The sequence below is a fragment of the Vulpes lagopus genome, chromosome 2, assembly GCF_018345385.1.
Source record: "Vulpes lagopus strain Blue_001 chromosome 2, ASM1834538v1, whole genome shotgun sequence".
Lineage (NCBI taxonomy): Eukaryota > Metazoa > Chordata > Mammalia > Carnivora > Canidae > Vulpes > Vulpes lagopus.
This window is the reverse complement of record NC_054825.1, coordinates 26,499,125-26,521,067: the sequence shown is the minus strand read 5'-3', so window position 1 is coordinate 26,521,067 and position 21,943 is coordinate 26,499,125. Positions and strand designations below refer to the sequence as shown.

Genomic DNA, 21,943 nt, shown 5'->3' with positions numbered 1-21,943 from the left:
ATGAGCTAGTGCAACCTAGACTCAGGTAGTGAGAAGAGGTGTGGAAGGATTGAGGCCAGTCTTACGGAGACCTGGGCTAAGAGAAGACTTTCCACTTCTGGGGTAGCTCACTGCCAGTCTGTGTCTGTATCTAAACACTGAACTTATCTTCTGAGACTCTTTCTTCCTTTACACAATCTTTTACGGATATTATCTTCTGGTGTATGTTTTGGTTGGCATTTCCCCACAAGGTCTTCTCTTCATTTGGCCTAAGGAGATGTTTAATCACAAGGGAGCCACTCTATTATGACATATTTGGCTGAGAACAGAGAGGGATTTGGGTATTGGTGAAGTTTGGTACTGTTGGCCTATTATTTTTAGCGGGTAAAAAGTGTCATGAAAGATGTTCAGCTAATTTAAAAGTGGTAGAGTCAGGGCAGCAGAGTGAATGATGGAGCATAACTCCCAAGGAGTAGTTTATGGCACTGTAGTGACCTTTGATAAACTGCTATATTGTAAAACTACCCAAGGGTAAAGAGTGCCTTCAGAAGTGAGGAATAGTGTGGTGTTTTTTAATGCACAACATAGAAATTTTTATGCCTTTAATTCAGGTATGTAAGGCACTTCTCTGGGCCATATGGGAGGATACAAAGAGAGAGGTCTGTTTTGGGATTATTCTGTTTAATTTACCCACGTCTTAAAAGCAGTAGCATATATGCAATAGCCTACCTAGAGCATAAGGTAAGGATAAGGAGTATCAATTTAATGCCTTTCAGAAAGCAATGGACACTCAGTAAATGTTATCTGTACCAAGGATTAGTTGCAGTATGTGATCCTGACTCGTGGCCTGGTTCTGGCCTTGGCAGTCAGGATTTTGCATGGTAAGGTAGTGACAAGGAGGATCAAAACCTCACTGTGTTAGAAGGAAAAACTATATGGGATCTACAGGGTCTAAACTCAGTTTCATCCTACCTAATGCCCTCTGCCCTCCTGAAATTGTCTCTGTGTGTGTGTGTGTGTGCGTTGGTGGAGGAATAGCATTTTTTGTATTTATTTGTTTAAAATAAGTAGGATGGAAGTGGTCCAGGAAACAAGTTTGTATTTTAACTTGCTGATCTAAGTTGCAGAATTTCTTAAAAAACAAACAAACAAACTAGAAAGAGGCTTATGAAATGACATAACCTAGGAAGTATCCAGGTTTGATAAGTTCACCTGGCTTGATGTGCCCTGTTGAGCCCTGTTGAGTTGATAGACTTTGCAGAATAGTAGTCTAGTATTTCAGTAGATAGTATGACCAGTCCGGCGTCTTTTCAGTTGGGCCCAGAGGTGACTCACACATCAAAGATTTCCCTTGTCTTTACCAAAAACTCATTTTCTAGGTAGGAATAGTTTTTCACCTGCAGCCCTCACCCCACATCAGAAAATTTGTTCTTCTTTTGTATGTCAACCATACTCTAATTTAAAAAAAGAAAAAAGAAAATTTGTTCTTCAAGACTTGAATTTGAGCTAAATTGCAAAGGTGGCTGTAGATAGACAGTACCTTCTAATCTTTTTTTTTTTTTTTTTTTTTTTGCCAAAGGTAACAAAAGTACCTTCTAATCTTGACAGGGATGCTTATTGGCTCAGTAGGAGCTCAGGTTGTAGACACATCTCCTCATGAGTAGCCTGGCATCAATCCCAGTTGAACTCTCAGTTCTCAGAGCTCCACTACTATTTTACTTCCCCAGTATTCCAGAATGCAGGATGACTGCCACTTTAAGATAATAACCTCACTGAAGGGTACTTTGACTAGTGTGAGCAGTAGAGAGGTAAAAGATTCAGCTTCTGCTTTTAAGGAGACTCACAGTATTTATACAGTACTCTCTGAAAAGATCATCCTAGTCTTTGTTTGCCACTTCTGTTGATTGATCACAGTCTGTCCCTGTAGTTCAGTGTGACTAATTAGAATGATTCTGCTGTTCGGGTAATGGTGGAGTTGAGTTGAAGGGAGAAGGGGAGGTTTGTTTTATCATCACGCTGGAAGGGCTTGTGCAAATGTAGTCAGCAGCTGTTTGGCTTTTATTGTTCTTTTTCTGTACTTCAGTATGTTCAACAGCAGTTGTTTAATTAAATGAAAACATAATAGAGCAATGTGTTGATTTGGAGCCCCAGTCATAGTGGAAGTGATCATGGAAGTAACAATTTATTAGTATCATATAAACCAAGGATTGCAAACTTAAATGCCTGAGTATCAGGCAGGTAATGTAAATGAGTGATGCAAGCCAGGTACAAATATATTAGGATGTAGCGGGGACTATAGTGTACTGGAATGTGGCACAGTATGACCTGTCTTCCTATTTTTTCAGGAGAAACTTGAAATTCAGATCATTGTGTTTTAAACTCTTGGCAACTAGTTAAAGTCTTTTAAAGCCTTTTTGAGATAGAATAAAATATGTCTGTGAATTGTATTCTACCCATCATCAGTGGATGATGACCCCTAATATACAAGATAAGCATCCTTATGAGACTTAATCATTGTAGTTCTTTATGTATAATTACACAGGCTAACTTTTTTCTTTGTCCTACTCGGTAAATTGTCACCCTTAGTTGTCACCTTGGGTGCTCTGTTAAAAGAGGAGTGAGAAAGAGAAGCTCTATTTCATTTTTCATCTCTAAGTAGAAAGGATATTTTTGGACATTTCTTAGTGGGTTACCTTGTGTATAGTTCTTGGGATAGACTCAGAATCCCCATGAAGGAGGTGCCATGGCAGAGCTGAGGTACACTAGTCACCTGATTATTGGGTTTGGGAGGATTTTCCAGTTGTGGCCTCTCAGGGCACCAACTCTTCTTAGTTTGATTTTCACTTATCTCTACTCTTTGGGTAAATTTCTTGAACCCAGTAAGTTGTTTACTAATTTAGTAATTCTTGGTCACTCTCCGTGCTTTATTAGCATAAGATATATTCCTTGGCCAGCTCTGGGAATCTTACAAGTTGCATCTCTGGTGTTTCTCTGGGATGTTTGAGATACTGAGTAAAGATAAGCCTTGGAACGGCCAGTTGTGGGTCATTTAGCTTCTGCCCTCTCAAAAAGCCCATTAATTTTTTTGGTTTGCACAGCTCTGTATTATACATCAAAGCACCATGAAACAGACAAACAGTTATTGCCTTTGGAGAATCTAATTTTTTATTGGGTAAGGACAACTTTTTTTTTTTTTTTTTTTTTTTTGAGAGTGAGAGAGAAAGTGAGAAAGGGAGAGTGAGCATGAGCAGGGGGAGGGGGAGAGGGAGAAGCAGACTCCCCCACAGAGCAGGGAGTGATGAGGGGCTCCATTCCAGGACCCTGAGATCATGAGCTGAAGGTAAATGCTTAACCAGCTGAGCCATCCAGGCGCCCCTTATTGGATAAGAACAATTTTAAAAGCAAATAAGAGAAAAGACCCTTAAACAATGGTATACCAATAACATCTCTTGGGGCACCTGGGTGGCTTAGACAGTTAAGTGTCTGCCTTCAGCTTGGGTCATGATCCCAGGGTCCTGGGATGGAGCCCTGAGTTGCTCCCTGCTCTGTGGGGAGTCTGCTTCTCTCTCTTCCTCTGCCTACCGATCCCCCCGCTTGTGCTCTCTCTCTCTCTGTCAAGTAAATAAATAAAATCTTAAAAAAAAAGACATTTATTTAAAACCAAAGAAAATAAGACCCAACATACATATATGAAGAATTGACAGTTAAATAATTATATATTTCAGAGAAGAAATGTGAACATTCATATAGCACATGAGGAGACTTCAGGAAAATAGATGTGAAAATAGAATAGACTGGTGGGTAATGTGGGTTCTTTTTGTCTATAGAGTAGCCTGTGTGGAATTTGTAACTTCTGATAGGGAAACAAATATGGGATGCAGAAAGGTTTGCCTGCCTGGCTTAGAATCCTTGTTTTCTATGAATTCATTGTTCTCACAGGAGTTGGATGTGAGCTGCACTGTATTGAAGAGTCAGTCTTTGATATTAGTTTATCCCTTTGTTCATTTGCTCTTTGAGTATTTATCATTTATCTTACAGGCATTGCAGATAAAAAGGTGAATAAATCATGATGTCTTCCTGAGATGCTTATAGACTCATGGGAGAGACAGACTAAATGAATAAGTATAAATCAATATAAGTTCTTTAGAGCTATGTACGGTATAATGGAATGACAAAAAAGGAGTCCTTATACTCTCTGGAGGTAGTGGGTTAGCTAGGGAAGGTCTTAGGTATTATAATAACAGGTAATTTTTGGAGGGTTTATTAAATAGTGCTCTTGCCATACTAGGTGCTTTACAGTCTTCTTATGTATGCCTCACAACAAACAGATGAGGAGGTACTACCTTCATTTTGCAATGGAGAATTGTAAACTGAAGCTCAAAAAAGCTAAGAAACTTGGCTAAGATCATAAAGGTGGTAACGGTCAGGACTGTTTTGCTTCTGAAGCTTGTTCTTGTAACCACTGGTATTCTGATTTTCACTGACTTTTGGAATGATTGATTATTATTATTATTATTTAAACATTTATTTATTCATGAGAGACACAGAAAGAGACACAGGCAGAGGAGAAGCAGGCTCCATGCAGGGAGCTGGATGTGGGACTCGATCCCGGGACTGATTCCAGGATCACACCCTGGGCTGAAGGCAGGTGCCAAACTGCTGAGCCACCCAGGCATCCCCCCCACAAATATTTAAAACAGAAAAGGAGCAGCAAGTGTAAAGACAGACAACAGGGGATCCCTGGGTGGCTCAGCGGTTTGGCACCTGCCTTTGGCCCAGGGCACGATCCTGGAGTCTCGGGATCAAGTCCCGCATTGGGCTCCCGGCATGGAGCCTGCTTCTTCCTCCTCCTGTGTCTCTGCCTCTCTCTCTCTCTAGGTCTATCATAAATTAAAAAAAAAAAAAAAAAAAAAAAAAGAAAGAAAAAAAGAAAATAAAAGGACAACAAAGACCATGACTTTAAAAAGAAGGAACTTGGGATCCCTGGGTAGCTCAGCAGTTTGGCCCTTGCCTTTGGCCCAGGGCGCGCAATCCTGGAGTCCCGGGATCGAGTCCCACGTTGGGCTCCTGGCATGGAGCCTGCTTCTCCCTCTGCCTGTGTCTCTGCCTCTCTCTCTCTCTCTCTCTCTCTCTCTGTATCTATCATAAATAAATAAATAAATCTTTAAAAAAAAAAGAAGGAACTTGTGATGGTCTATGTCATACATGCAAAGAATATGTATAGTGTATACGGGGCATCAGTATCCCCTCCCAGCTTAAAAACAAAATGTCGCCAAAACAAAGCTGCTTGTGTGTCCTTCCCTGTTAGTCACATTCCCCCTCCCGCTGGCCACTATTCTCAGAATTTTTTGTGCGTTTCCCTGATGTATAGTCTTAACTGGAATTGCTGAGATATGGGATATGAAGTTCTTCAATTTTGCAAGATAATGCCAAATTGTAACCCAGATGAGTTGTATCAGTCTGCATACTCACCAGCCACTTGCCCTGCATTTTTTACCAACTCCTAGTATAGTCAAATTAAACTTTTTGTTCTGTAAAATGGTGTCTCATAAACTTTTTTTAAAAAAGATTTTATTTATTCATTCATGAGAGACACAGAGAGAGAGGGGCAGAGGCACAGGCAGAGGGAGGAGAAGCAGGCTCAAGGAAGGAAGCCTGATCTGGGAATCGATCCTGGGACTCCAGGATCATGCCCTGGGCCAAAGGCAGGTGCTAAACCACTGAGCCACCCAGGGATCCTGGTGTCTCATAAACTTATTTTATAATTGTCTTGATTATCAATGGAGCTAATAATGTTTTCATATATTTCTTTGCTGTTTGTGTTTCCTTATTCTGTGAAATGCCTTTTCATATCTCTTGCCAATTTGGGGGAGGGTCTATTTGTATAGTTCTCTAACAGTTTATATTATGGATATTGTTTCTTTATTTTTTTTTGTTTTTGTTTTTTTTTGGATATTGTTTCTTTATTAGTTATATGTGTAAGGTATAAGATATTTTCTCCCAGTTTGTGACCTATCTTTTCCCTCTTTTTCATGGTGTTTTTTGAACAAATGTCTTTAATTTTAACATGGTTTACCAGTTTTTTTTTAATGGGTTGTACTTTTTCCTGTTTAGGTGCTTCTCTCTTATGCTGAGATTATAAAAATATTCTCATATATTCTCAAAATTTTCAAAATTTCTTTTTTACATGTTAATCTTTAATTCATTTGAAATAGTTTTTTTTTTTTTTTGTATTCCATGAAGTAAAGATCCAATTTATTATTTCTGTTTCTCCTGCTTTTGTTTAGATTTAGAAGGAGTTGCTTGATAGAGTGACTCCTTCTCTTTGGATCCTTTTGGGGTGAGTAACTGGGATGCCACAAAGCACCAGGGGAATGCTATAGACTCAGCTTTATTTTTTTAGATTTTATTTATTTATTCATGTGAGATACAGAGAGGCAGTGACATAGGCAGAGGGAGAAGCAGGCTCCCTTCAGGGAGCCTCATGTGGGACTCCATCCCAGGACTCCAGGATCACGACCTGAGCCAGAGGCAGATGCTCAACCACTGAGCCACCCAGGTACCCCTAGACTCAGCTTTAAATAGACAGTACTTTCAAAGAATATGTGTGGCTTACAGTCTCTGGACCAGTGGCTTGTCTGGCTGGGGATGTTAGTTGCTGCTTATTTGGTTGTTCCTTTCAATGTTATTTCTGATACAAGATAGACCTTAAGTTCTTTTTTGCCATATTTATATGAGGTCTCTGCAGGCCTTTGTGACCTTGTGACAAGGGGTTCTAGGCTGTTGGCCTGCCAGGTAGCATGTAGTTCATCTGAGCCTCCCATTTGAAGCTGATGGGCAGATTTCCTTGGGAGAATCCCTCTATGAGGAGACAAATGCTCAGAGGCCTGGCAGGAGATTAAGCAACTGTGTATAATCTTTGAAAATAATTCTTCATTCTCTAGTTGTTTCTTTTTTACTATGAAAAGAAGCTTGAGACGATTTTTTTTTTTTTTTTGCTTAGATCTCCATTGTCTTAGAAAGTTGTTAGCTTTTGGTGCTTAATAAAATTTTTTAAAGATTTTATTTATTTATTTATGAGAGAGAGAGAAAGAGGGACAGAGACATAGGCAGAGGGAGAAACAGGCTCCATGCAGGAAGCCTGACATGGGACTTGATTCTGGGACTCCAGGATCACACCCTGAATCAAAGGCAGATGCTCAACTGCTGAGCCACCCAGTCATCCTAGTGCTTAATAAATTTTGATAAAATGATAGGTTGATTACTTCAGTTGGAATCCCAGTTCAAAATTTATTTCCTCCAGGAAGCCTTCCAAATAGCTGGTAGATCTTTAATCAATTAATTAATTAGCACTTAAAAAAAATTTGTAGTATAGTGTTGTTGTTTACCTGCTGCTGTGTTATTTTCAGTATGGGTGTTTTCTCTCATTCTCTTAGTTCTTTGAAAGAGAAATTAAATATTGTTATAATGTCTCTTTATAGGCCTTTTAAAGATTTTATTTATTCATGAGAGAGAGAAGGCAGAGACAGGCAGAAGGAGAAGCAGGCTCCCTGCAGGGAGGCCGATATGGGACTTGATCCTGGAATTCCGGGATCATGCCCCAAGCTGAAGGCAGTTGCTGAACTTCTGAGTCACCCAGGCGTCTCCAAAATATATATATTTTTTGCTATTTTATTTATTAACTTTAGAGGGAGGGGGAGAGAGATTGCAAGCGGGGTGAGGAGCAGAGGGAGAGGGACAAGCAGACTCTGCTGAGTGCAGAGCCCAACACAAAGCTCAAGCTTACAACCCTGAAATCATGACTCCAGATGAAATCAAGAGTCAGACACTGACTATACCACTCAGGTGCTCCCCAAATATTTTTTATAATAGTAGGTATTCAGTATACATACTGAATAATAACTATGTATTGAAGGCCCTCCATGATATAGCCCACATTTGCTGTTTTAGCTTTACCTCCTATTATTTATTCCCCTAGGAATAATATTCCAGCCAGTCTGGAATAATCATGATCCCCTAAACACCTACTGAATTTTCCTACCTATGAGCCTTTACCCTTCCCATTCTTCCCTTATATTTTTGACTGTTGGATCCTGTCTGGCAGCACCTGGGTGACTCAGCTGGTTAAGCATCTGGCTCTTGATTTTGGCTCAGGTCATGGTCTCTAGTTCCTGAGATCAAGCCCTGTGTAGTCTGGCTCCAAGCTCATCCTGGAGTCCGCTTCTCTCTCTCCCTCCCTCTGCCCCTCTTTTCCTCATTCTCTTGCGCTTGCACTCTCTCTCTCTCAAGAAAATGGAATCTTGTTTTTCAGTTGCCTTCCAGAGCCCTCTACCAGAAATAATTTTCTTTGCTCCAGTATTGTGACAGTATGTATTACTCATGCATCGGAGATATACATGGGTTTGTGTGTATATGTATGTGTTTTATCTAATCTACTAGATTATAAATTCCTTTTGGGTGGGTAATGACAGTACTGTATGCTGTGCCTACTCTTTCGCTTAGCATGTATTAGGTAATGTCTGACCGAAGTAAATTTTAGCTAATTAACTTTGATGGCTGTGCCTAATCATTTACAAATGGAAAAATACAACTACTTTTCACTCTTCTAATTATTTTTGTAAATATTTATTTATTTTAAAAATATTTTATTTATTATTCATGAGAGACACAGAGAGAGGCAGAGACATAGGCAGAGAGAGAAACAGGTTCCATGTAGGAAGCCCGATGTGGGACTCGATCCTGGGACCCTGGACTCATGTCCTGAGCCAAAGGCAGACGCTTAACTGCTGAGCCACCCAGGCGTCCCATAAAGATTTATTTATTTTAGAGAGAGAGAGTGAGTGTGGTCACAAGTGCAAGTGAGTGTGGTGGGAAAGGCAGAGGGAGAGAATCTTCAAGCAGAACTCCCACTAAGTGGAGAGCCCAGCTTCAGCTCAATCCCACCATCCATGAGATCATGACCTAAGCAGAAACCAAGAGTTGTTCGTTCAACCAACTGAGCTATCTAGGGACCCCTTCACTATTCTAATTTAAAAATAGGTAACATATATGTGTGACACAAAACTCAAGAGATACAAAAGAATATATGGAGAAAAGCCTTCTTCTCATCCTTGTTCCCCACTTCCCTTCTCTAAGAGGCAACCTCTGTTAGCATTTCTTCAAAATCCTTCTAGAGATATAGAGCATATTCATCTTGCCTAAATAATTTAAGAAAGGAATGATACTAAAGATTTTATCTTTTTCTTTTCTGATACTTTGACTTATTTTTGAATTTGTTCATCTTCTATTTCTTGGTTCTCCTCCTTATTGTTCTGTATGTATTCATTGTTGAATCTTCTCAGAAGAGAACATTGTGTGCCTAGGGCATTTGGAAAGTAGATAGGGACGCCTGGGTGGCTCGGCGGTTTAGCACCTGCCTTCAGCCCCGGGCATGATCCTGGAGTCCCGGAATCGAGTCCCCGTCAGGCTCCCTGGATGGAGCCTGCTTCTCCCTCTGCCTATGTCTCTGCCTCTTTCTGTCTCTGTCTCTGCCTCTCTCTCTCTGTCTCTCATGAATAAATAAATAAAATATATTTTTTTAAAGATTTTATTTATTTCATGAGAGACACACACAGAGGAAGAGACATAGGCAGAAGGAGAGGCAGGCCCCATGCAGGGAGCCCGATGTGGGACTCGATCCAAAGACTCCAGGATCACGTCCTGAGCCGAAGGCAGACGCTCAACTGCTGAGCTACCCAGGCGTTCCAAATAAAATCTTACTAAAAAAAAAGGAAAGTAGATGGTCTTCTGGGACTAACTTAATTGTTTCCTTTTTTTAAAAAAAAAAACCTAGTATCGGGGGATCCCTAGGTGGCTCAGCGGTTTAGCGCCTGCCTTGTACTCAGGGTGTGATCTTGGAGTCCCGGGATGGAGTCCCACATTGAGCTCCCTGCATGGAGCTTGCTTCTGTCTCTGCCTCTCTCTCTCTCTCTGTCTCTCTCATGAATAAATAAATAAAATCTTAAAAAAAAAAACAAACAAACAAGCCTAGTATCTTTTAATTATCATTAAGGTAAATGTATTATTATGTTGGATTCTCTTGTGGATTTGAAGGTGTTATGGTCCTGACAAAATTTTTACCTGTCCTTTTCCCCTTTATTATAATGCTTTTCATACTTCTTGCTTTCTGAGGGCCCTGTCTTATACAAAATATGCAAATAGTACTACTAGAAGGATGTATTTTTTTCTGTGTATCTGTAGCTTATTTTCTTTTAGATCTGACTAAACTCTGTAAATACCTCATGGGCAGAAATGACATCTGATCTCTTTCATCATTATTAATTTTAAATTATTATTGATGGTATAAATTGATGGAATAAATTCTCCTTGTAAAAAAATTAAAACATTGTAGTAAGGCTATAAATGTCCTCTGATTACACTCTGATTTCATAATACCTTCTCTAGAGATGACTATGGTTACTGAGTTTGGGGTACATCTACCCAGACCTTTTAAAAAAATCATTTATTTATTTATTTGAGAGAGTGATGAGCAGGGGGGTGGGGGTCTGGGGACATAGAGGGAAAGAATCTCAAGCAGACTCCCCACTGAGCGTGGAGCAGGGTGGAGCCTGACGTGAGGCCCAATTTCACCCTGGGATCATGACCTGAGCCGAAATCAAGCATCAGACACCCAACCGAGATTCCCAGGCATCCCCTCTCTCTGAATAAATAATAAAATCTTCTCTGCCCCTCCTCCCACTCGTGAATTCTCTCTCTCTCTCAAATAAATAAATCTTTAAAAAAAAGGTGGGGGGAGGGTCCTTGATACCAAGAACAACCCTGAGTTTCTACTATTCTCATTATTACTGGGAAATTGATCATTGTTTTTTTTTTTTAAAGATTTTATTTATTTATTCATGAGAGATAGATGTAGAAGGTACCTCTACATAGGTAGAGGGAGAAGCAGGCTCCCTTTGGGGAGTTTACATATGTATATATTCTCTATTTACTTATGTATATATTACCTGGACAAAATACATTAAGTACACTTAACTACATGGATAACTCAAACATAATGTTTCAAGGGAAAAGGTCAAATTGCAGAAAAATACATGCAATATTATATTAGTTACATAAAGTACAAAAATATGCAGAATAATGCTATATGTTATTTAAAGATATATATCAGTGAAGCAAAAGCATGGAACAACATAAAAGTTTAATAAATATCAGATTTAGAATAGTGAGACCTATGGATGAAAGAGAACAGGATATGATTAGGGAAAATTTACAGAAACTTTAGTTGTACTATTCTTTGTGTGATTTTTTTTTTTTTTTTTTAATATATAGAGAGTGCTTAGTTCATAATGGGAGCTCAAGACATGTTTCTCCCCCTCTCCTGTTTAGAAATAGTCCTCAAAGAATTGTTTTCCTAGAAAGATGAAGAAAGGAATGATTCTTTTTTTTTTTTTTAATTTTTATTTATTTATGATAGTCACAGAGAGAGAGAGAGGCAGAGACACAGGCAGAGGGAGAAGCAGGCTCCATGCACCGGGAGCCTGATATGGGATTCGATCCCGGGTCTCCAGGATCGCGCCCTGGGCCAAAGGCAGGCGCCAAACCGCTGCGCCACCCAGGGATCCCAGTTGTACTATTCTTTATCTGGATACTGGCTATTCTGTTGCTCTTTATATTATACTGTGTGTTAAATATTGCATAATATTAAAAACAAAAATCTGGTATTTTATGTAGGGTGGGTAGGTTTTTGTTTTTGTTTTTTTTTAAAGATTTTATTTATTCATGAGAGATGGAGAGAGAGAGAGAAAGAGGCAGAGGGAGCAGCAGGCTCCATTCCATGCAGGGAGCCCAACTCGGGACTCAAGCCCTACTCGGGACTTGATCCGGGGTCTCCAGGACCACATCCCGGGCTGAAGGCGGTGCTAAACCGCTGAGCCACCCGGGCTGCCCTGGTTGGTTTTTACATAAATGGTAACATAGGGTCTTGTACTCCAGTTCTGTTTTGTTTTTTCATTCCATATGTCTGAGAGCTCTTTCCATGTCTTATTTACTTTGTATCCTTAGTACTATGAAAGATGTCATATGCATAGTAGGTGCTTAGTAATACTTGTGGAATTCTTTCTTCCCTTATCCTTTTTTTAAAAAATTTATTTATTTATGATAGTCACAGAGAGAGAGAGAGAAGCAGAGACATAGGCAGAGGGAGAAGCAGGCTCCATGCACCGGGAGCTTGACGTGGGATTCGATCCCGGGTCTTCAGGATCGCGCCCTGGGCCAAAGGCAGGCGCTAAACCGCTGCGCCATCCAGGGATCCCTCTTCCCTTATCCTGATAGCCTTACTGTTTTAACTTTCCTGGAGCCTGATATAAATGTTTGACTATATGCCTCCCTCACCCTTCCCTGTCTGCTTTTTAAAATTTTGTCCTTATGAGGAGGGTTTCTAAATAATGTAAAGTGGAAATGGTTTTTTACATGCTCCTAGGGTTTTCTCTATGCTAAGAAGATACTCTTTTTTTTTTTATATATATATATTTTCACCTGGGAAGAAAATTAAGTATCTTTTCTAAGTGCTGTTCTAGGCAGCGCGCGTGCGCACACACACACATATATCCTATAATAATTCAGTTGGGAACACTTAAAGTACTAAAGTAGTGTTTTAGCTTCACTTCAGAGATTCATATAGAAGCAGCTTTAAAATGAGTCTACCTGTCAATCTAACTTATTAGACAGTTCCTGCTATAAGCAAGTGAACTTGACTTTTCAGAACTTTTCAAAGGTTGTATTACTGCCACTATCCAGTTTTGTAGAGCTGACTTGGTAGAATGGATGTAGTCTATAAGCTGACATTCTAACTGTGGTTCTAAACCAAGGCTATTTTTCTAACAGCTTTCGTTCTTTTCTTTTCACTTGACCTTTTATTGTTACTTTGAGGGAATAAAGAAGAACAAAGGGAAAATCTGAAATATGTCTTTAACTAGTAACACAGAAGTATCTGCATACCTAAAATCCTCACAGGAGAGGTTTTGGGGACAGTTGGCTTTGAAGAATTTGATATGCTTGCTAGAGATTGCTTTTGAGAAATTTTCTGGATTGATACTTTTTGAGTTGTATCTTGAACTTCTGGAGACCTCTAGGAGAGCCAGGTAGCTGGATTCATAACATAAAATGGACTTCATCCTATCCTAGTATTACTGATGGGGAATCGTGATACTGAGAAGTTAAATCATAATTTTGACATTACCAGGTACTGGTAATGGCCATTTAAATGTGGGTATGCTCTGAGTAACCAAATATTAACTAATTTTTCTTTGAACTGTTTTGGTAGGTTTGCCAGGATGGTGGATAAAAATATTTACATCATTCAAGGGGAGATTAACATTGTGGTTGGGGCAATCAAACGAAATGCCCGATGGAGCACTCATACTCCACTGGTAAGTGGGGAATGGGCAAGATATCTTGGTCACTGAGTTGTAAGGGATCTAATGCATGGTTAAAACAATAATTATGGACGTCTGGGTGTCTCAGTGGTTGAATATCTGCCTTTGGCTCAGGGTGTGGCTCCCGGGTCCCAGGATCGAGTCCTCCCATCAGGCTCTATCTATGTCTCTGCCTTTCTTTTCTTTTTTTCTTTTTTAGAATTTGGTGGTTTTTTTTTTTTTTTTTAAGATTTTACTTATTTAAGACACAGAGCGAGGCAGAGATACAGGCAAAGGGAGAAGCAGGCTCCATGCAGGGATCCTGATGTGGGACTTGATCCTGGGTCTCCAGGATCACGCCCTGGGCCGAAGGCAGGTGCTAAACTGCTGAGCCACCCAGGCTGCCCTGTCTCTGCCTTTCTTTTTGTATCTCTCATGAATAAATAAATAAAATCTTAAAAAAAAAAAACAAAAAACAAAGCCATAATCAATTTCCTAGTAATAATGAGAATAGTAGAAACTCAGGGCTGTTCTTGGTATCAAGGACCCCCCTTTAAACATTTATTTATTTGAGAGAGAGAGAGAGAGGATGCACGAGTGGGAGGATGGGCAGGAAAAGAGAGAGAGGGGAAGCAGACTCCCCACTAAGTGAAGAGCACTACATGGGGCTTGATCTTGCAACCCTGAGATCATGACTTGAGCTAATCAGGAGTTGGATGCTACTGATTGAGGCACCCAGGCACCCCTATCAAGGACCCTTCTAGGGATCCCTGGGTGGCGCAGCGGTTTGGCGCCTGCCTTTGGCCCAGGGCGCGATCCTGGAGACCCGGCATCGAATCCCACATCAGGCTCCCGGTGCATGGAGCCTGCTTCTCCCTCCGCCTGTGTCTCTGCCTCGCTCTCTCTCTGTGACTATCATAAATAAATAAAAAATTAAAAAAAAAAAAAAAAAAAAAAAAAGGACCCTTCTATTTTATTCTAGCTAATGTCAAATTTATAGGCTGCTTTTTTTTTTTTTCCTCTGGGACCCAAAAGATGATAATTATTCTTCTATTTTTGTAGACAACTGAAGGTAGCACTTGAAACCTCTTAAATATGCCTAAAAATGTCAGAAAGATGTTTTACCTTCAGATTCCCTAGGACTATAATTAGCTATCAAATTGATACATGGAGGGACATCTGGATGGCTCAGTGGTTGAGTGTCTGCCTTTGGCTCAGGACATGATCCTGAGATCCAGGATCGGGTCCCACTTCAGGCTCCCTGTGAGGAGACTGCTTCTCCCTTCTGCCTATGTCTCTGCCTCTCTCTCTGTAACTCTCATGAATAAATAAATAAAATCTTAAAAAAAAATTGATGCATGGAGTGTATCTTATTGGTAGTACTCCTTGGGAGTATATAGAGCAGGCTATATATTGCCAATCCAGATGAGTAAGAAACTTAACCTGTTGTAAAGCTGACTTTCTTTGTTGCATATGCATATTATTCAAGGATATTTTTTGCACAGTTGTATAGAATTGTATTTGACATTGTAAAAACAAGTTTAGACATTTCCAGCCTGGTGAATATATGTATATGTGTTTGGAAATTTCTCATGTTCATTTATAAAAATGGATTGTTTAGGGGCGTCTGACTGGGTGAGACTCTTGGTGTCAGGGTTATAAGTTTGAACCCCACTCTGGATGTAGAGGTTACTTAAAATGATATGTGGAATATAAGAAATAGTGAAAGGGATGATAAAGGAAAGGGGGAAACTGAGTGGGGAAAAATTAGAGAGGAAGACAAACGAGAGACTCCTAACTCTGGGAAACAAAGAGTTGAAGAAGGTGAGGTGGGTGGGGGGATAGGGTAACTGGGTGCAGGCATTAAGGAGGGCACATGATGAAATGAGCTCTGGGTGTTACACTATGTGTTAGCAAATTAAATTTAAAAATAAAAAATAATAAAATAAAAGTAAAATATTAATAAATAAGTAGATAGATAGATAGATAGATAGATAGATAGATAGATAAAATCTTATTGTTATTATTTTAGTAGGTTCCATGCCCTGTGTGGGGCTTGAACCTACAACTCTGAGATCAAGAGTCCCATGCTCTACTGACTAAGCCAGCCAGGTGCCCCAAAAATAAGATCTTAAAAAAATAAAAATGGTTTAGAAGTGAGAGTGGAGTCAGCAATGTCTTTGAAATGAATATGTATGATTATATAATGAGTATGAAGAAGGAGAAGAGATAGAATAATACATTATCTTCATCTTTTGGGGTACTGTAACAAAGTACCACAGATTAGGTGGTTTATAAACAAGAGAAATTTATTTCTCACAGTTCTGGAGACTGGAAGTCCAAGGTCAAGATGCCAGCAAGGTCAGGTGAGAGCCCTCTTCTAGGTCTCAGGCTTCTTATATCCTCACATGATGGAAGGAGCAAGGGAGCTCTCTTGGGTCTCTTTCATAAGGGTATTAGTTCCTTCTGGAGGCCCTAATCACCCACCTTTTAGAGGCTTTTACCTCTTACACCATCACATTGGACAGTAGGATTTTTACATATAAATTTTGAAGGGACACACATCTTCAGACCATAGCACATGTAAAGACCCTGGCAATCTATGGTAGCTAGAGTGCTATGGTCATGGTATAGATTAGTATTTCAGAATTTACTATTTTAGGTAAGCCCAGAGTATCTTTATGAAATAGGAGATAAGGGAACTGGAAAACTGAACCATGGCTAACTTTCTTTTCCTCAGAAGGGAAACTTAATTGTTGGATTCAGACAAAGTGCCCTTGATCTGTCTGTTATTTCCTTTCTCTTTATCTGATACTGACTTTTTTTTTTTTTTTTTTTGAATCAATGTATTACAGGATGAAGAACGGGATCCTCTGCTGCATAGTTTCAGTAATCTAAAGGAGGTTTTAAACAATATAACAGGTAAGTCCCCACACCTAAATAGGATTATTTATACTAGTAGAAAAATATGTGTTTGATTTATTGCAGGAATGAATAAACTTTTTTTGTAAGGAACTATATAGTAAATATTTTAGGTTTTGCAGGCCGTATTAACTGTGCAACTGCTCAGTTCTGCTATTATAGCTCAAAAGTAGACATACATAATACTTACATGAATGAGTGATAAATAAAAATTTAAAAAAATAAATAAAACAGAACAAGCCAGGTTTGGCCCATGGGTGTAGTTTGCCCCTGGTTTACTGCATTGCTGATTCTTTTCCTTGAGTTCCCTAGTACAATGTCCCACTTTACTGGGGAATCAGTGTTCATACAATTATAAGCTCCCTTTATTGTTTGAGTTATATGAAGTTATTTTTGGTTATTTATGGTTTTAACTACTTTCTTTTTCTACCTCTTGCATGCCATGAGGTAGGAAGTTGGTGGCACAAATGAAGTTTTTATTACTTTTTTTTTTAAAGATTTTATTTATTTATTCATGAGACACACACACACACACACACACACACACACAGAGAGAGAGAGAGAGAGAGAGAGGCAGAGACATAGGCAGAGGGAGAAGCAGGCTCCATGCAGGGAGCCTGATATGGGACTCCAGGATCATGCCCTGAGATGAAGGGAGATGCTCAACCGCTGAGCCACCCCGGCATCCCAGAAGTTTTTATTACTTATTTTTACAAGTGAAGTTTTTAGTACTGACAATGAAACCTTTCTCTTCTAGAATGTTGTTATCAACTTTTAGGGCCTTAATTCTTAATACAAATCTTTCAATCTTCATGTGTTCCCAGAATCATTTGTCCTTTTTTTATTCCCTGTTTTCCTAATTATAATAACTTAATGTAATATTTATATGTTTAGAATTTTCAAAGCTGCTTTTGTGTTTATTACCTTATTTGACTTTTACACAATTCTGTGAAGGAGCATGGCAGATATTGTCCCCTATTTATGAATGAAGTTGAAGTCCGGAGAACATTTTAAATGATTTAGCTGAGGTTACGTTGATCCTAAGAGCTGGAGTCAAAAACAGAATGTTGGCCTGGTTTCGTGCCCTGGTCTGCATTGCTTCTGTTCATACAGTTAGAGGAGGATGTATACAGGAAGTACATCCTGTTAGTTATATGTTATGTGTCAAGAGGAGGCAAGTCTCAGCACCTTTGGGTTTTTCAAGGGGAGAGAGTGAAAGGGAAAGCCTCAGAGCTGTGTTCCTTTGTCAACCATAAAGGGCTTTTACAATATACTTGGAATGCTTTTTAACTAGTAATGTATCTAAGATAACAATTGAAATAGTTTTTAGGTTTCTGCAAGTTAAGTAAGCAGTAAATAAATTTTCTCCTTTCATGAGAAATGTAGGAGAATATCTGGAGAAAATTTTCTTTTTACTTTCTTAAACATGGGCTTGCTCCTAGGGTTCCTTCCCTACATGTTTTCTTTAAAGGAGCGATTTCACTCAGTTGAAAAGCATTGGAAATGTTAGCCAAGGATCAAAGTATAGAGGAAGTGGTTGTTAGCTGGTTAGTCAGGATTAAAGCTGCAACTTGGTGGCCTGTTCTTGTTTTATAGCCTGCATAAGTGACTTGGCTGCTTTAGGAAGTTGGCTACTTGCACAGAAGTTTTGCTTTTTGGTTTTTTACAGATAAAGTTTACCTATCCCATTTAGAAAGAAAATGTAGGGGATCCCTGGGTGGCTCAGCGGTTTAGCGCCTGCCTTTGGCCCAGGGCGCGATCCTGGAGTCCTGGGATCGAGTCCCACATCGGGCTCCCGGCATGGAGCCTGCTTCTCCCTCCTCCTGTGTCTCTGCGCCTCTCTGTCTCTCTCTCTATGTCTATCATAAATAAATAAATAAATATTTAAAAAAAAAAAAAAAAGAAAGAAAATGTAGTGAATGGGTATTTACAACGATTTTGGTGGCCAAAGTTCAGTGAGTAGTAGGTCCTTGAATAATATGGATTTGAACTGTGTAGGAACACTTATCTGTGGGGGACACTTGGGTGGCTTAGCGGTTGAGCATCTGCCTTTGGCTCATGGCGTGATCCTGGAGTACCAGGATTGAGTCCCACATTGGGCTCCCTGCGTGGAGCCTGCTTCTCCCTCTTCCTATGTCTCTACCTGTCTCTCTGTCTCTCATGAATAAATAAATAAAATCTTTTTTTTTTTAATCTTTTTTTTTAAAAAAAAAGGAACACTTCTCTGTGGATTTTTTTCAGTATATACAATATAGTACTGTAAATATATTTGCTCTTCCTTGTAACTTTCTTTTTTTAAGATTTTATTTTCAAGTAATCTCTGTACCCAATGTGGGGCTTGAACTCACAACCCTAGGAGCAAGAGTTGCATGCTCTACGGACTGTGCCAGCCAGCATCCCCCCACCATGACTTTCTTAACATTTTCTTTTCTCTAGCTACTTTATTATGAGAATACAATATATAATACACATGACAAATGAAATGTATATTAATTGATTGCTTTTGTTATTAATAAGGTTTCTGGTTAATAGGCTATTAGTAGTTTTGGGGGAATCGAAAGTTATACATGGATTTTCTTTTTTTTTTTTTTTAAGATTTTATTTATTTATTTGAGAGAGAGTACAAGCAGGGGAGCGGCAGAGGGAGAAGGAGAAGCAGGCTCCCCGCTGAGCAGGGAGCCCAATGTGGGGGTCAGTCCCAGGGTCCTGGGATCATGACCTGAGCCGAAGGCAGACACTTGACTTATTGAGCCACCCAGGTGCCTCATACATGGATTTTCAACTGCAAGGATGGGCGTTTTGGTATGCCAAACGCATAGGTTGTTAAAGGGTCAACTGTACTATCTTTTAAGAGATGTGAAGAGAATTAAACATGTTAATATATTTGGAAACATTTGACAATTTACACACAGTGAAGTATTGGTATTATTTGTGGTTGAAAACACCCTAAAAAGGCTGAAATCAGACTGGAGTAGCCTTGTAGGCTTTTTGGGCACTCTGTAGACCTTGAGGGGCTGAGATAGTCCTGCTATCCTGACAGAGCTACATTTCTTCCATCTAATCTATATCCCATACTTGTTTTCTCTATCCTGACATATCCCTGACATCTCAAGAGACCATATCTGTAGTAGGGGGTACAGTCAGGACTTGGGTTTGAGACCACCTAAGAGCTGCCAATATTGAGTCTGCTGCTTAATTTTCTTACATCTTTGAGTCAGGAATCCATATTATCTGCTGCTTGAAACTTAATAAAACCAGAATGTGCTGAGGAGCCAGTTCTGTCAGTGGTACTAGGAACATAGTTGGGTGTTGCCAAGCTTTCTCTTGGAGCAAGGCAGAAGGTGGTAGTATTTTCCAGGGCAGATGTTGAAATGGTGCCTGCCAAGGTTGTCCATTGTTCTCAGGTCTTAACATATCACCTGTGTGAAAAAATGACTGAGTGGACCAGAAATGGAACATTTCATAGTCTTCTGATTGGTTCTGACTCCACCCTCCCCCAGCGCTGGCTTCCAGGAGCAAGTTTATGGGTCAGCTGCCCCTGTGGTCCTGGACTCTGTAGTCCATGACCAATTTCTTGTTTCTTTTACTGAGACAAACAGATTTTTCTGATTGGCAGTGTCAGGAGGACTGCTTTCTTGGAAGCCTATTAATGTATTAGTGGTAGGAGGCTGGGAAAAGGTTTTGAACTTGGAAAGAGAAACTGAAGGGACTGCCTGCTCTGTGTGACTGAGAATGGTGTCCCACCTAGATTGGAGAAGTATGTCAGGAATTCTAGGACTTCATTCAGTTTAACTCATGAAACTGACTTGGGCTTAGACTCTTCTTATAAGAAGGATTTCTTTTTTTTTTTTTTTTTTTTTAAGATTTTATTTATTTATTCATGAGAGAGAGAGAGAGAGGGAGAAAGAGATACAGGCAGAGGGAGAAGTGGGCTCCATGGAGGGACTCCAGGATCACACCCTGGGCCGAAGGCAAGTGCCAAACTGCTGACCTACCCAGGCATCCTATAAGAAGGATTTCTATTTGCTTTTTTCTAGACATCTGCTGGCTTGGTTGGTTAAGAATATCACTGTTGGAAAAGGGTAGTTCATTGGACATTGTCAGTAAACCAAAATGATTTTTTTTTTTCTTATAAACAGAGGATCTTTTAAGTAGGTAAGCAGTACCTACTCTTCCATAAGTATTATCTGAGCATTGCAGAAGAAATAAGTTCATTGTCTCTAATAAGGTTAGTTAGCTAAGTCCATACTATTCTCACAAATTCATGTCTCTGGACTACATTCACAGTCAGTATTTGCCCAAACTGCATGATGACTACATGCTTTGTAGCATTTAGAGTAATAAAATAGTCTAATACCAAATCTAAAGTGATGTTGCACTTGGAAGATACAGGGCACCTAAGAGCAAAGTTTGCTTGTTGCTATTTTGGATAAAACTTTGGCCTACCACCAGTGGGACTTGACTGCTGGCCCTCATTTGGTCTTTAAGTTCTCTTAGAAATCCTTTTAGGAGGTTATTCTGAAAGAGTTAATCAGATGTACGGTTACCAGAGACTGGGAGGGGGTATGGGAAGTGACTACAAATGAGTATAGGGTTTCTTTTTGGAGAAAAAATAAAATGTTTATAAAACAAAACGTAAAATGTTATAAAACAAAACATAAAAATGTTCGAATTAGGTAATGGTGATAGTTGTACAACTTTGTGAATATATTTTAAAACATTGAATTGTACAATTTAAAAAGGTAAATTTTATAGCATGTGAATTATATCTTAATTTTTAAAAACAGCAAATGTAGGAGCTGGAAGAGTAATGGGATTCACCAGTTCTTCCTCAGGACTCAGAGCTAGGGAGGGAAGTCTCTGACTGTAGTTGCTGCTGTGCTTTGAGCCCATTACCCAGCAAAGGCAGCACAAGGCTCTCTTCAGTCTCCTGGCCCAGTTTGTCCTTTTATGTCTCTCTCATTAACTCAAGAAGCACATGGCTTTTATATTTAAATTTATTCAAGCTGTAATCTTTGACATTTGAGTTAGCTTTTAGTACAGTTTTGCATTTATAGTAATATATATTATGTATTTTCTCTATCCCCAAAGAATCCGTTTTAATCTTTTCCGGATGCAAATTTCAGGCTGTCTTGTCCCATCTCCCCTCTCTTGCTCTCTTTCCCCTCCCCCCATGGAGTGTGTTTGATCAGGTGTGGCAGGAATATCCACTGTCAAGCTGCGCCCTTTATATTAGTCAATATTATCCTTCTCCCCCCTCCCTGTCTGTCTGCCCCTATGGGCTTTCCCAGTTGATTTATAATTTTGGAATTCTCATCGGAGTCTGTAATACAGTTTGTTCATTATTTAACCAAAACCTGTTTAATGAGCAGAGAGAGGCAATGTAAATGTTAGGCATGTTGCAGTGATGTACCTTTGTGCTTCTCAAAGCGGGTGGGTAGTTAACTCTGTGCTGCCTGCAGGGCTGGGGTGTCTTGGCCTTAGGGGTAGAAGGACTACTGCCTCTCTCTTACATCTGCCCAAACTCTGCCCTGGGCGTAGATCCTAAAGACATGTTTCCTTTTATTCTTCTAGAGACCTAGAAGGGGGCTCTTGGCATATTGGAGTTATCTTCAGTCTTATAGCTAGAC

At 39.7% G+C, this 21,943-nt stretch overlaps 1 protein-coding gene across 8 annotated transcripts in view; it reads left to right on the top strand.

Annotated features, from left to right (window-relative positions):
- GBF1 (golgi brefeldin A resistant guanine nucleotide exchange factor 1) overlaps window positions 1-21,943 on the top strand; it is a 122,514-nt gene that overhangs the window by 724 nt on the left and 99,847 nt on the right. For all 8 annotated transcript variants that reach the window (XM_041742253.1, XM_041742237.1, XM_041742244.1 and 5 more), the window contains exons 2-3: window positions 13,301-13,406; window positions 16,247-16,313. In XM_041742253.1, the coding sequence (XP_041598187.1) occupies window positions 13,311-13,406; window positions 16,247-16,313 (163 nt within the window). In that variant the 5' untranslated portion in view covers window positions 13,301-13,310. The remainder of the gene's footprint in view (window positions 1-13,300; window positions 13,407-16,246; window positions 16,314-21,943) is intronic.